At 38.4% G+C, this 15,888-nt stretch overlaps 1 protein-coding gene across 9 annotated transcripts; it reads left to right on the top strand.

Moving 5' to 3' along the window:
- Positions 1–2,336: 2,336 nt before the first annotated feature.
- Positions 2,337–5,394, top strand: LOC136245629 (uncharacterized). Of its 9 annotated transcripts, XM_066037125.1 has the most exons (9): positions 2,337–3,640; positions 3,689–3,851; positions 3,978–4,082; positions 4,133–4,288; positions 4,336–4,400; positions 4,461–4,489; positions 4,540–4,672; positions 5,118–5,182; positions 5,242–5,394. In XM_066037125.1, exons 4-9 carry the CDS (start codon positions 4,204–4,206, stop codon positions 5,315–5,317), a joined length of 453 nt encoding a protein of 150 aa, XP_065893197.1. In that variant the 5' UTR covers positions 2,337–3,640; positions 3,689–3,851; positions 3,978–4,082; positions 4,133–4,203; the 3' UTR covers positions 5,318–5,394. The 9 variants fall into 9 exon arrangements, 8 of the variants coding, with proteins under 8 accessions (XP_065893197.1, XP_065893198.1, XP_065893196.1 ...); XM_066037126.1 differs by lacking the exon at positions 3,689–3,851 and having other exon boundaries at positions 2,337–3,334; XM_066037124.1 differs by having other exon boundaries at positions 3,689–4,082.
- The last annotated feature ends 10,494 nt before the right edge of the window (positions 5,395–15,888 follow it).

The raw sequence follows: 15,888 nt of genomic DNA, 5'->3' as shown, positions 1-15,888 counted from the left end.
AACACTTCTTATTGTTTTACTGTGATTTAATATTGTGTTTGCATACCGCATCAAAAGAAAGAAACAGCGTCGTGCACCCCAATTATTGTCTGAAAAGTGAAGTATCCATTACGCTTCACTGTTACATGTAGCTATGTTCAACCCATTACACAGCAGAGTACAATATAACGGTTGGCCAAGGGCCATTTTCCAACCAAGTAATGTTCTGGACCGATCAATGTAGCCGTTGGTTGGCCATTTATGCCGATCAAAATTTTCAACTGTAATTCTTTATTATTAGTCTTTATAACATGTATTATTATAGTTATTATTATTATCATATCGTTACCTTACTTTATCACTGCGTGAAGTCTTGATCCCGTTGAAGCATCGACTCGATGTGCATGCGTAAGCTAGAGCACTGCACCTGGTGTTTACCCCCAATTATCGATTGTGGGTTACAGTCGATGTTGTGAAGAAGCGATCACTACACTGACTACATGAGTGGCACCTTCCAGGAGAAGAAAAGAAGTACGATATTAAGAATAAGATGGCCATTTCGTGGTTAGAATGTGTAGAGAATACACTGGCTGGAGAGAGTGGAATGAAAGTCAGGTGATAAAAGTGTTCTGCACATGGCAAGTTTGAGAGTAAGTTGCAATTCACAAGAGAAGCTTTAACAATAGCTAGTTGGATAATTATAATTCAATCTGTGTTGACTCAACACCCAGCTAAGTCTACAAACTGGCTGTACAATACATTGATTCATAATTTTTTTCTTTTTGTAAAATATGTATGCAGCAATACAAATTTTGTACATGTAACACAATTAATTCTCTGTAAAATGTATGTACATAAAGTTCAATCTCAGAGTGATCCTTTTTCAAAATTTTCTGAGGAGGGGGCATACCCCCAGACCCCCCTAGAAGGCTTGTGCTGGGTGCGCTTTGTACACCAGGATAGTACACCTCTTCTATCTTATGGCCATGCAATTTCAGAAATGGCATATCAAATTTACTTTTGATTGGCCATTCTGTCCCAGCAATGATTTTCCCTTATATTGTACACTGCACATTACAAATCAAGAACTATTCAAAAAGCACCTCTGTAATCAAAACACCCCAAAAACACCTTCGCTGTAAAAAAGGCGCGCCCAAGAAACTACAAGTACCTGGAACCCAATGTAAAAAACAAAAAGAAAAATCAGCTTAGCTGAAGTGAAAAGTAACTGGTAACTTAAAGAGCTGATATCTGAAGCGGCCAAGAATACAATTACTAAAGTTTAATCCATGCAAGAACACCTTGGCTATAAAACAGGTGTATACATGAAAGTAACTGGCAACTGAAATGGCTGATATCTGAAGCGGCCAAGAATGAATGGTCATATACAACTAATTCAAAAATTTAACACTGAACCTTTATAATTCAGCTGTGTTCTATATTCACTCTTGCTGCATCGTAAAGTAATTTCTTTTAACTCTAATTGGCTGGTAATTTGGCCGCCTTTTTTAATAGTCAGTATAATAGAGCAAAAAAAGGCGGCCAAATTACCAGCCAATTAGAGTTAAAAGAAATTACTTTACGATGCAGCAAGAGTGAATATAGAACACAGCTGAATTATAAAGGTTCAGTGTTAAATTTTTGAATTAGTTGTATATGACCATTCATTCTTGGCCGCTTCAGATATCAGCCATTTCAGTTGCCAGTTACTTTCGTGTATACACCTGTTTTATAGCCAAGGTGTTCTTGCATGGATTAAACTTTAGTAATTGTATTCTTGGCCGCTTCAGATATTAGCTCTTTAAGTTACCAGTTACTTTTCACCTCAGCTAAGCTGATTTTTCTTTTTGTTTTTTACATTGGGTTCCAGGTACTTGTAGTTTCTTGGGCGCGCCTTTTTTACAGCGAAGGTGTTTTTGGGGTGGATATCACTCATTTTTGTCAGTGATAGACTCTATATTTGGTTTAAAAGGTAATTTTTTGGAAATGAGCAATTAACATTAATGCAGAATATTATCTTGGAGAGTCAGTAAAATCCATACATAATAATGATTGTTTCATAACACCGTAAATTCGGAAGTATGAATTTACGGTGTAGTATGACTGTTCTATTAGAGTAAATTTATCTTTACTGCCTGCACGTGATGAATATATCTCATATCTGTGCATGTTAAATGCTTCAGACACCTAATTAAACTTGCAAGTGCCTAATTAGTTCACAGTTGCTACACAGCTATAAATACATTTGTAATTGTTATCATCATAATCATTTAACCATTTTTTAATATTTTGGTCGCAACTTCAGGATTAGAGCAGCAAAGAAAGGAATAGAGGACTCAACCATCAAGACCTGTATATGGGAGATGGAACAGTATTGCGATGGACAATGCCGGTACTAACCCCTCAAGGGTGTTGCAGTACAGTATAGATGCAAGACCAGAGCCTCGATCGTCACCTTTTGACTGTGGTCACAACTTCAGGATTGGAGCAGCAGAGAAAGGAATGAAGGACTCAATCATCAAGACTCGGGGAGATGGAATAGTATTGCCATGGACAATGCCAGCACTAACCCCTCAAGGATGTCACAGTGCAGTATCGATACAACCACTCCAACCAGTGCATAAGACCAGAGCTCGATCATCACCTTTTGACTGAAATTTTTATACTTGATGAAGCAATTAAAACAAAAAAGTTGTAGTACTTATACTTTCCTGAGGGAACATGTCCCCAGAGTCCCAGACTCCCTTGCCTGTTCAGCAGAATAATAGGATTGAGCCTTACTACCACTTTCACCTTTATTCTTGGCCTGAATGTACATATCAGCAACATAATACAGTAGCTGTAGACAGCAACATAATACAGTAGCTGTAGATAATGCTAGTTAATGCCCCTAGGCAGAGCTATAGGGGTGGGAATTTTTCCCTACTATCATACTATCATAGTAGTTCTTCTCGCAGTTCTTTGCCTGGCCATCATCAACTGCTGTCCATCAACTGCTGTCAAAACATTAGTCTCGTCCCCCAGACCCTTCCTCAAGCATGCTTATCACACAAAAATAACTTAGTTTAGTAGTGTACAAACAATTATTCATTGACAGCTTATACTACACTTACCGCATTGTTGAACCATGTATACCACCAGAATCCACCAGATTGACAACTAACACGTGATCTATTTAGGGGAAATCTCGTGGAAAGTCCCTAATTACCTTAAGCGGACACTCATGATACGTGGTTTTAAATTGAATGGTTTAAGAATGTAACTGGATGGTGAGGCGTACTTTAATCAGCTCGACTTTACTGAGAAACTCGAGCCCCTCGTGAGAAACTACATCGCTTGAGCAACGCTTGAAAAAGTAAGAGTCAAGAATACTGAGGGACTCTATGATATATGCCGGTCTTGAATGCTAACGAAACGAGGAGTGAAGTTTGTGCAATGTGTCACATCGCCACACACTGATTCACCGTGTTTGTGCGATATGGTTTTTGGACCTGTCCACCAGATGTTGAAAGGAAATTCATTCCAACTTGTGAAGTTGTTGGTTTACTCATTGTTGGGGTCCATGGGGACATCGATGATCATTTACCAGTCAGCTGTAAGTAATGTCACAACAGAAGGAAAGGAACCATTTCCATACCCCTATGGCATACTGATTTTCCAGGTCAGTTTATGTACACCCAACCACAGAAATGTAGAACTTTGGTTGCAGGTGGAAAATAAACACCTTTTTACTCAGTTACAAGAGATTCACCCAGCTGGGATAAAATGTTGAAGTGAATGTCATTAGTATCTACTTGCGGTTCATCAGGTATTGGACAATTCCAAGTGTCCAGATTATGCGGTTGTCCTCATGTTCAAGTTTACACGTTTAGGCAAGTTCCACAACATCCTATAATCTATTACTATATCAGTGTGGAATAATGCTTATATAATATTTTTCATATTCCAGGCTTTAGGTATGTGTATTGTATTTAACACCTGCTTGTTGGTTTTTGCAGGCCATCTGGTCATACTGGTTTATCCACTAGCAGTTGAATGTGATCATGGTACATATGTAAGTTGAGACCATGCAGGAACAAAGATACAGGTGTCATGAATTTCAGGTCAGTTGACATTCAGAGGAATTGTATTATTGCAATTGTTCTTTTTGTAGTTATCAATTATCAGTGACCAGTTTGTGATAGCGTACTTTTGTTTGATTAATGACCAAATGTTCTGGTTTACATGCTTACCCAACAGTTATGTTACTCACTTAACCTGCATATGGGATATATATTTTTAGTTCATTTTGATTATTCATCCTTTATTGGTACAGCCTGGCATATTGATTTTTTGCACATTCTCTTTTTAATTCAGTGCCTGCTGGATTGTTTTGTCAGATATCGAAACAGATGTCTTTGGTGTTGCGACCGATGTTCCAGGTCAGTTTGCATGTGTGTTTAATTTAAGGTTGACTTCAGTGCCTGCTTATTCTTTTACAGGTCTCGGTATTGAGTGTCATGAATTTCAGGTCAGTTGACGTGCAGAAGAATTGTATTATTGCAATTGTTGTTTTTGCAGTTATCAATTATCACTGTATACTAGTGAAGTGAATTTGCAGGTCAATCTACTCAGATGTATCAGGCATAGTGTTGATGGGTTCGAACAAGTATCCAGTGTAGACTGTAGTGGCATCAAGGGTGTTAATTTCCAGGTCAGTTTACATGTTGTGATGTTAGTGATTTTTTCCTAGTACCCAGATATTAAGTGTATTGTATTTAATGCCCACCTGTTATGTTTTTAAATTATGGTATATCAGTGTAGACAGTGCAACAGTAAGCCTTCTGTGTTGTAGTAACTATTTGTTTCATAATATTATGCTGTTGTCCCAGAATGGCACAATTTTTGGGCAACCAGTGTGAAGTCCAGTGGTACAAACATTGTATTATGACCAAGTTGTGATAGCGTACTTTTGTTTGACTAATGTCCTAATGTTCTGGTTTGACTAATGTCCTAATGTTCTGGTTTAACATGCTTACCCAACAGTTATGTTATTCATTCACTTAGCCTGGGATATAATTTTTGTTCATTTTGATTATCCATGCTATTATTGACACAGCCCGGCATATTGATTTTTTGTACATTCTCTTTTAATTCAGTGCCTGCTAGATTGTGTCATCAGATATCGAAACAAGTGTTTTTGGTGTTGTGACCGATGTTCCAGGTCAGTTGCATGAGTGTTTAATTTAAGGTTAACTTCAGTGCCTGCTTATTCTTTTACAGGTCTCAGTATCGTCATGCTGACATACAAGAAATCATCACTATTGTTGGAACTATTTTTAGTCAAGTCTTGATGTGATGTTAATTAACGTTGTTACACATTGTTGTATGTTTACCATATGGCAAGAAATTATCATGGCCATCATGAAATTTGAATATTGTGTAAGTTGTGTGGACCAACCCCAACTCATACATGGTCACTGGCAAACCACGAACCACATTTGAGCCACAACACCACCAACCACATTCGAGCAATCCATTACAAAATTTTGTTGCACCACTTGTGTGTGCATAATACTTAATGAAAGCCACAACACAAGCTACATGGTACATACTACATAGAGGTGGTAACCCCTAAAGGCTTGTTACCTTTTGTATTCACCTTACCGGCCTTTGTGGTTAATCTATTAAAAATTACATGTAAATAGAGAATTGAAGAGTATGCTTAAAGCACCTTCGCTAGTGATTTTGTTCTTCAAACCATAAGACAACTGGCGATTTATAAACGCTCGCATGGGGTGTGGTACTAAATGGAATTTAAAAAAGATTTCTGCTTAAAACGCCATCCCTAGGGAACTTACGGTTCAGCACGCTGTCACAACTTGTTTATCAGGCATTAGAGTTTGTGTCCACGTCGTGTCTTTAAAAGTTATTGTAGGGATTAGAGATTGATTGAAGAAAATACGCGTATAGGCAAACCAGGATTGGATAATGTCAGTGCTAGATGGACTATACAAACACGACTATGTTGACTGGTATAACGTGACAGTAGTTGTAACATAAGGTAGAGAAATAAAGTGAAATACGCCTATTTTTTATTTTGCGATGGTTACTTTTTTATTTTAGCGAGGTCGCAAGAAAACTATAACGACTCCTAAAGATTTTTTATCACGTAACGCAATACAAATCTATTGAGAGATGTTGCATAATTTAGGACTAATATTGCAAAACCGGCCCTACACGTAAATAACTCACAGTAGTGGCCGCGCGTCTTTTAATTGGGCGTGCGCTTTGTAGTTTCTTGGCCGCGCGACTCACTACCGTGAGTCTTGATAGCCACTATGAAAAATATGGATGATTCCGGTTATGAAGAGAAGCCATCATGTGTTACCACCAAATCGACATCTTTTGCTGTCAGTCAAGATGAATGGGACACAAAGGAGGACACTGGTAAGTCCATGAAGAATGCATTGTACATACCATGGTATGCCAAAAGGCACCTGTCAGGCCAAAGTGATGTCAAACAGTGAAAAAATCAAGCCTGTAGCCTTAGCCGTTATCAAGTTATGCTTGTCTGAAGGCATCAGTCAGTCAGGCAGTCAGTCAGTAGAAAATTCTGTTCAATGGTTTTTAAAAAAAATTCTGTAGCAACTTGTTGAAAGCTTTTCGAGTAGATCTAAAAGCTTGTTTGGGCTTAGTTTTACCTAACCAATACTGCCTCATCATCCTCTGGGAAAACTGAGGCTGTTATTTGGGTGATGTTTTTTGTGGGCCATACCTACACCTTTGTGGTCCCTATTGTACAGTACTATTGTACTGTATGATATTAGCTATAGCATGGGCACTCGTGATTTGCTAATATGCATGCCTGCAACCCTCGGGGTTTGGGCATACATATCAGGCAAATCACTCATCCCATGTTACAACTATAAATTAGAAAATGGTATGCATAAATCCTTTAATCTTTGGGAGATAATGAGGTCTTTGTGATCCCTAAGAGCCTCTTGAGAGGTTCTCTAAAATGAGACCTCCTATCTCCAGTTGAGGGAGTCAACACACAGCACACCTCACTAATGATCACAAGTAGCATTGCAGATCTCACAATTGATCACTGATCTGCTATGCCTCCCTCAGGAGGCAGAGTAGATTAGTAAGCTTCCTTGTTTACTGAACTTCCTTTTATATATAATAATGTAGAAAGTGATTGTGGGTTTGTGAAAGATATGATGACATGATGAATTACTCAACCCACAATCAATTCATTACTACACCCACCAATTTCTAAGTCAGTTAGAGACCACCCACTCAGATCTTCATATCACGAAGTTTGCAGACATTTGCTATACTTTTGTCGATGGCAAAAACGCCAGCTGGAACAGGCATGTCCAATACATTTCGATTGAAAAACCATTAAAATTTTTAATTAATTATCATGTACCGCTTACCTTGAGTCTGTTTAGTAACTTTCAAAGTTTGATACATGTAGAGCAACTCTCTGCGAGTACAATGATACCAAAATAAGTCCAATCCACGGAAATTTAGGTGCCTAAACCGACCTGGTATAGCAAATTTCCCTATACATCTTGTATTGGGCGTTTCGGGGGCATGCAATAAAAGGCGTAATAACCCGCGACATGTGATAGATACCTCAGATACCAAACCAGATTTGGAAAGAGCAGTGAATAGCGATTAAGATGAACTATAGCAGAAGGAAATGAGGAAATTTAAGCTCATCATTTTAAGGTTGAAAATCACTTACTTTTTCTATGGCGAATTGAATGGAGGGTATTTGGAAGGGAACGCTCCGAGCTATTTCGATGTCTTGATAGCCATAAACCTTCACTACATTAGTGTTACAATGAAACAAAAGCACTGTGAATTAGTTCTGCAAGTTAGTTTGCGAAAATTACAGTGTTCCGTGATTAAGCCAAATTATGTCCGTGCAATGTAGTAAACTTCTTCATATGCATGGCTTTAAAAAACCTTGGCTTCTCCTCAGGTTTTTAAAATCACGAAGATCCTCGTGGTAGGTCTCCAATTATTACTTATCCAATGGTTCCATGTCATGAAAACCACAAACAAAGTTCATTTTCTTTACTACAGACAAAAACATTACGAAATCCCTCACTAACAGTCATTATGTTGTGTAGTACACCATATAGTATGATACAAGCCATGCTTAAAACAGAAGAGTTAGTTTTGAGGGATTAAAAGAACTATATGTTCAAGGGCATCCACTAGTTTAGTAGAACCCTTTACAAAAATTAAAATCATAACCAGCTACCAGTGTTATTATGGAACAGTTCACTTATGTCAACTCTTCCAATTCATTTTATACAAGTACTTACAAAGTTTGATTGTGGGTTTTAGTTTTCATAGCATCACATATCAATCATGCTCTAATCCACACTACACAAAGCTACTCCACTACTGTACCACTATAAAGAGGGTAACTGAGTTAGTGAAGTGGAATGTACCAGTGAATGTTTTATAGGTTTATTACATAGCCAGTACTTCATGTAAATGTGACAGTTACTTACTATTTCCAACAGTGACGGTATACATTCTACAAAAAAGCCAGCCATTATTGCAGTGGAGTGGAGCCACATGGTGTACTACAATAACTTAGTTATACACTAAATGTTGTTCATACCATCAACACTTGTTACATGTCCTTACCTTCACGATGCATTTTCTTCATACAACAATCTAAAGTATGATCCTCAATGTGTTTAAAACACTGGCGCAACGTAATGCAAACGACTGCTTACTGAGAGTCATAACCAAAACCAGAAACTCCATCATAGTACAGTAAGTCTGGAACTCTTAGCAGAAGATGATGAATCAACCTGCTATTGATATGTAAACTCTCAGCCCTCAGACTGCCAAATCCCTTGTACTTGTGATACTTGCTATAGACCAAGAAATTTGAATAACAAGTTGATGTTTACACAACTGTAACTAGAAAACCATTATATAACTCCAAAGCACAAAATGTCATAACACACAAAAAGTCATCAAGTTTAAAAGTCTGATTCTGACTATAATAGCACAATAAACATTACTATAACCTGTGATAGTTGAAGCAAATATTTTCACATTTGTGGACTTTTCACAAGTCTGCACATAAGTACAAGGAATTTTTTTTAAAACATTAAATCACTACTTCGGTCTACTGAATCACAGATTAGATGTCCAGTGGTGACCTCCCTTGTCTGTAGGAAACAAACCTTGGTACAGTGTAGCGCTGTGCACTGGTGTGCAAATAACTGGTTATTAACTGGTTATTAACTGGTGTTGTATAGGTCAGCCAATGGACAATATCTACTATGACGTTTTCTGACATCACAAAACAAAATGGACGTGCTAGTGTAGGGACTTTGTACAGGGAGGCATTGGGCAAGGTGGTATTTCCCTATGATAGCATTTATAAATTTGAAAAAGGGCAAAGGTGAGGCATATAGTACATAATGCAATACAGATAAGCCTAGTTGGTTAAAATTTTCGGTCTGCTTTCCTTGTTGGAATGCGTTTTGTATCATCACGGTATGTTTGCTACTTCTTACCTTTATTATCTCGTGGTTCCAAGCGTAGAAAACTACAGAGAACATTCATTTCGAATATCGCGTGCTAAAATCTCTGAAGCTCCCACACCAACACGGCCATTTTGTCAATTATGACATCAAATTTCATCATTGCGGATATCGTCCATAGCCAGTTAAGACACCTTTAAACCAGTTTATTGCCCACCCACTTGGTAAACCATACATTACCCCTGCTGACAAGTGTTAATATCGTAACATAACCTCAAAGCATGTGTAAATATGTGATATATTGTGATAACTGTTATTGCAAGACAAGATGTTGATGGTCATTTTGGTACCACCCTAAACCTTCCAGCAGGCTTGTTGAGTACATAGTATGTATACCAACCAATTAACTGGTTATTGCCAATTATTGGTAGGCAATTAACCAGTGACAAAAATTTTGTAGGTGTACACCACTAGTACAGTGGTAAGTCATATATACAAGTACACGAAAAATTTTTGGAGTTTTCAACTAGAGTAAGGACCATAGCACATCGATCAAAAGTACTGAAACAAGTTGGGTAAGTCCATGTTATTAAGCCACAGTAAAACAATAAGAAGTGTTATATCCCTACCGTAGGGATATAACACTTCTTATTGTTTTACTGTGGTTTAATAACATGGACTACTCCAACTTGTTTCAGTACTTTTTGTCATACTTTTTGTCAATGTGCTATGGTCCCTACTCTAGTTGAAAATTCCAAATTTTTTCATGTACTTGTTTGTTAACTTTTTTTGTAAATAATTTTATTATGACTGGTGAACCCATGCATACCGCATCTGAAATGCCCAGCCCCTTATTATTTGAAAAGTAAACTATCCATTACGCTTCGTTTCCAGCTATGTTCAACCCATTACATGGGCTGGAGCCCAGAGATTTTGAGTGGTCCGGCCATCCATGGACTGCAATGAAGGTCATAGTCATGCACACTACTCAGTTTTTATTGATCTAATATGATCTGTAAATCAGAGATTATCTGCTTTGGTGTGTTACTTAACTGCATGTGCTATAAGTTTACACAGCATGCTAAGCTAGAGGGGTCAGGGGGCATGCTCCCCCAGGGAAACTTTTGAAAATAGATACTCTGAAATGGCATCTGGAGGCTATGCAAAGTCTCTTCCTTTTGTTAGCATCAATGGTAATTTTGTGCTACATTACCATTTAATTGAGTTTCATATCTGACTATTATAGCTAGTAGCTAATTTTATTTTCATGATGTATACAAAAATTTCTCAACATGAAAGTTTAGTAACTGCATGCTAATGCATGACATGCATGATCAATTAGCTCAATGCATAGATGACTCACTGGGTATTTTAAGACAGTTAACACAGATGTCATGGCTTATACTATAAGTACTGAATGCTTTATTAAAGTATCACGATGACTGTTTTATTAGAGTATATTTTGATGACTGCTCTATTAGAGCATCTCGATCTTTTCACTTAAGTAGCTGAAAAGTGATTGGCTGGACCGTGGGCTCTGGCCCTGACCCATTGCACAGCATTTCGAATCAAGAACTGTTCATAACGCACCTCTGCAATCCACGCATATAGAAAGAAATTGTGCTGTGCGCCCCAATTCTATTAATTGTCGTCTGAAAAGTGAAGTATCCATTACGCTCCGCTGTCGGCTCTGTTCAACCCATTATACAGCAGTACGAACCAAGAACTATTTGAAAAGCACCTCTACTTTCAAAATAATCACTATGAAAAATACCGACGATTCCCATTGTGAAGGGAAACCATCAAGTGCTATCACCAAATCAACACTTTTCGCTGTCAGCAAAGATGAATGGGACACAAAAGAGGACACTGGTAAGTCCATGAAGAATGCATTGTACGTACTGCAGTATGCCAAAAGGCACCTGTCAGGCCAAAGCGACGTCGTACAGTGAAAAAAATCAAGCCTGTAGCCTTAGCCGTTATCGAGTTACGCTTGTCTGAAGGCATCAGTCAGTTGCTCAGTCAGTCAGTAGAAAATTCCATTGAATAAAAAAAAAATTTAAATTCCGTAGCAACTTGTTGAAAGCGTTTTGGGTCCATCTGGGAAAATTGAGGTTGGTTTTCGGGTGATATTATTTCGTGGGCCATGCCTACTCCTTTGTGGTCCCTACTATACACTACTATCTAGTGTATGATAGTTGTCCTTCTGCACTGTACTAAATAGCTCTTTAGATAATGCCCAGCTAATACTGTTGATTTCAGTTCCATTTGAACAGTTCTGTCCACGTTATAAGTTCTGCATTATGTGCGAGGTAAAGCTAAAACCCTACTTCAGCTAAGCTGTATTATAGTAATGTCACAGTGACTTCTTGTGAGTGGTTGTAGCCAATCTGTAACGCTTCTTGTAGCTAGTTCACTTTAAAAACTGCCATGGAATAGCTTGCAGCATGGACGGAAAAGTTCAGACGGAACTGAAATCAACAGTACTGTTAATTTGATTTTTGTTTGAAGAACAGTTCCGTCCACGACACAAGTTCCGTGTGTTTAGCTCAAACCTTGCTTCAGGTTAGCTTTGCCACTGTATTGTCAGTGATTTCTTATGAGCAGTTGTGACCAATCCATTAGCTACTGGTGGCTAAACAACTGCCACGGAATAATTCACGGTGCGGATGGAATGTTCAAACTGAGGGGTCCGACACTTTGTGAAATCTCGTATACTCCTGCAGTAGAAATCAAGCCTCTAACTTCCGTGTTTTTCTGTAAATTGGAAAAGTTTTCCGTAAGCTAAAGTTTACGTTGGCAGAAATCAATCTGGAATCAGAAATCACGGTAGAAATCTGGAAATCTCGTACACTCTTTCGAAAGTGTCGGACTCCTCTGCCCATGAAATCAATAGTAGTTAATCCCCAGCCCGCGAGTCCAATCCGTGGGCCCTTGGGAGTATTCAATAGTCAGTGTACCTCGTTTGGAAAATCTAGCAGGACCATAAAAATGCTGAAGCTAGTGGCTTCGAGATAAGACGAATATTTGAAGTTCCCGGAGTTAACTGTTAGGAATTAGGCACAGTTAGTTACCTGAATATAACTTTGTGAATTAGTCAGTTTTGTCTAGTCCAGTTGTTGTTTGCTTTACCAGTTAGGCACTTCAAAGCGTTGTCACAAATCTGCACGCACAAACACATTTTACGTTGACAGGTGGTCTCACCTCGACTGTACCATGGTTCAGCTTCCCGTGGTCGTATCAACACCCGACAATATACTGTGGTCGTGAGCAGGTCTTCATCTCATGCCCTAAGACAGAAGAAAGGCTAGAAACCTGCTTCCACAAGTCGTAGACTATGCACAAGTTAACATAAATTAACACGTGGTCACGTCACGTGAGTTTTATTGTCCATGATAGCAGATAAAGCAATACATCCTCCATCCATATCACAACCGAGTACCCACTTATTAGTGGTCATGATTCCTCAAAATATTTCCTACTGCAGCTAGAAGCGAAGCTTTGCACTTGTAGCAGCTAGCTAATAATGGTTGTCTAGCTAGCTGCTACAAGTGCAAATTAAGCTTCACTTCCAGCTGCAGTAAAAAATATTTTGAGGAATCATGATTGGTTGTTGCTAACTCATTACTTTTATTTACCTATACTGTACAACTTCAGAAATGAAGAAAAATGTACAGACAAATCACAAAAAAATAATTCAATACAATAAGTAAATTATAATTTAATTATAGATTTAATTACTTCAAGTGAATTAGAGTCTTTAGCTAGGTTCGGTAAATCATTCCAAAGTGAAATTGTTGCTGGAAAAAATGAGGACTGATATGAGGTCTTTGATATTTGCAATGATAGGGGGTTAAAAGGATGATAATTTCTTGTACTGGAATATGTTGTAAAGTTAGTATACAAATCAAATGGGATATCAATTTCATTGTGGATAATTTATATGGATAATCTTAACTCATGACTTATACACCTATCAATAGTAAGACCCACTACCCTGCATACACAGGGGAATTATAGTAAGAGATTTGGTCCTCTGAATTTGACTTTCCACCAGTGGGGCATTTGACTAAAAGTTATAAGCACTTGCTGGTTGCCAATGTGTGTCAGGATTTGGCCACTCCACAAGTGGAGAATTTGAAGGCAAACAGTTCACACCTGATAATCAATAGCTGCACTTCATATCAAAATACTTTAATACAACAGTAGTCATTTTATATTAGCCATCGACAAGTACAGTGTGATAATCAAAAACCTCAAACATCATGATGGGAAACTATACAGAGTGGTCTAAAGCAGGAGTACAGAGATTTGGAAGGAGGGAAATCTTTTCATGTTTTCTATAAAGCATTGCTTTAATATACTATAATAGGCATATTGTACTACTTGGAAATAGGTATCATACATAATTGGCAGGGGCGTAGCCAGGATTTTTGAAGGGGGCTCCAACAACAGTATTGAGTTATCAGAAGCAGGAGTCTGCCCTGAGAGACTTTCAATACTTCAATGAATCAAAACTTAGTAAATTACTATATTTTATGCAAAAAGTACATTAGCTAATCATAAAGTGCCCCTGGGATGAAGCTAGTACTAGACAAAGCTACTTAGTGGAAACAGACAGCATAACACTTAGAGACACATCAAGACACACGGTAGTGTGTCGTGCGGCCCAAGAAGCCGGCGCGCCACACCCGTGAGTGTATTGACAGGAAGAACGAAAACGTCATTTTCACACCTTTGTATCTCAGTGATCACTTATCTGATTGAAACCAAATTTGCTACACAGTTGCCCGCCAGCTAAGGGAGTCTACATTCCAAATTTGAAGGAAATCGCTCCAGCCGTTTCCGAGATACGAGCTGCCAAAGTTTCGTTTTTTTTTCTTCTTCGTCTTTTCGCACACTTGCAAAAATTGCTATAACAAGCAAACGCGTGCTCCGATCGCCTTGAAATTTGGCACACAGAAAGGGAGTCCAAAGGCGAATCCTAGCATCAAATTTGGTACAAATCCGATGAATGGTTCAGGAGTTATGACCGTTTATTCGCGTAAAACAAGATCGATTTGTTGTCACGCCTACAGGGTAAACCGCTTCATGGAATGAGTTGCAAATTGCTATGTAGATGGATTAACCATCGTAGGAGTGCCTTTTGGTGGTTTGAAAGGAATCGAGATAAAGACCACGGAGATATGACACAAAACCCAACCTGTGTCACAATTACGCGATCGATTTTTATGAATAAAAAAGTATTAGTTTTCACGCCTACTAGGCAAACCGCTTAGAGCAATGCAGGGGCGGATCCAGAGTTTCGAAAGAGGGGGGGCACCTTTCTGAAAACCAAAAAAAAAAAAAAAAAAAAAGGTCACAACAATAATAGCTAGTTATCCTTACCAACTATATCACGTCTGTTATGTAAAATAAAATCCTATTTGTAGCTTCATAGGTAAGCTACACTGCCTCATGAACATTGGGACTGCTTTATTAGAGTAATTGACTGCTCTATTAGAGCATCTCGATCTTGTATGCAATTTCTTGAGGGGGGGGGGGGGCATTTGCCCCAAATGCCCCATCCTGGATCCGCCACTGCAATGAGCTGAAAATCGGTGTATAGCTGGGATAATCTTCATAGAAAGTCCTTGCAGTAGTACAGAAGAATCGGATTACAAACCACTGAGTTATGATTCGAAAGCCAACTCCGTGTAGCAAATGCGAGATCGAGATACTCTAATAGAACAGTCACCCTAATAGAGCATTCGGCTAATTTATTTACTCCATTATAGAATTTTATTACATCACAAGTTATTCTGTAGGGAGTTCAGCTGCAAACAGTTAATCTTATAGACAGTTCAACAAGAAGACAGTCACCACATGGAGAGTTAAGCAAATATACCACTATAGAGATTCAGAACATTACAAGTCACACTGAAGAAAGTTCAGCTATAAACAAGTCATGCACTGTGTAGAGAATTCAGCTACAATTAAGTCACTCTCTAGAGAATTCAGTTACACAGAATTCAGCTACACACAAGTCACTGTGGAGAGAGTTCAGCTACAAATTACCCTTTAGAGTGATCAGTTACAAACAAAACACTTTGCAGGGTGTTCAACTGCAACAAATCAATTACCTTTAGAGCGATCAGCAATGAACAAATCAACACAAATCTACCTGTAGAGAGATAAGCTAGAAACAAATCAACCTGTAGAGAGTTCAGCTACAAGCAAATCACCCTGTAGAGACATCAGCTAGAAACTAGACACAATGTAAGGAGTTCAGCTACAAGCAATCACCCTGTAGAGAGTTCAGCTAAAACAAATCAACCTGCAGAGAGATCAGCTACAAACAAATCACCTTATAGAGAGTTCAGCTACAAACAGATTACCTGTAGAGAGATCGGCTACA

The sequence above is a fragment of the Dysidea avara genome, chromosome 15 (genome assembly GCF_963678975.1).
Source record: "Dysidea avara chromosome 15, odDysAvar1.4, whole genome shotgun sequence".
Classification (NCBI taxonomy): Eukaryota; Metazoa; Porifera; class Demospongiae; order Dictyoceratida; family Dysideidae; genus Dysidea; species Dysidea avara.
Note: the sequence above shows the minus strand (reverse complement) of the source record. Positions and strands in the feature narration are given on the sequence as shown.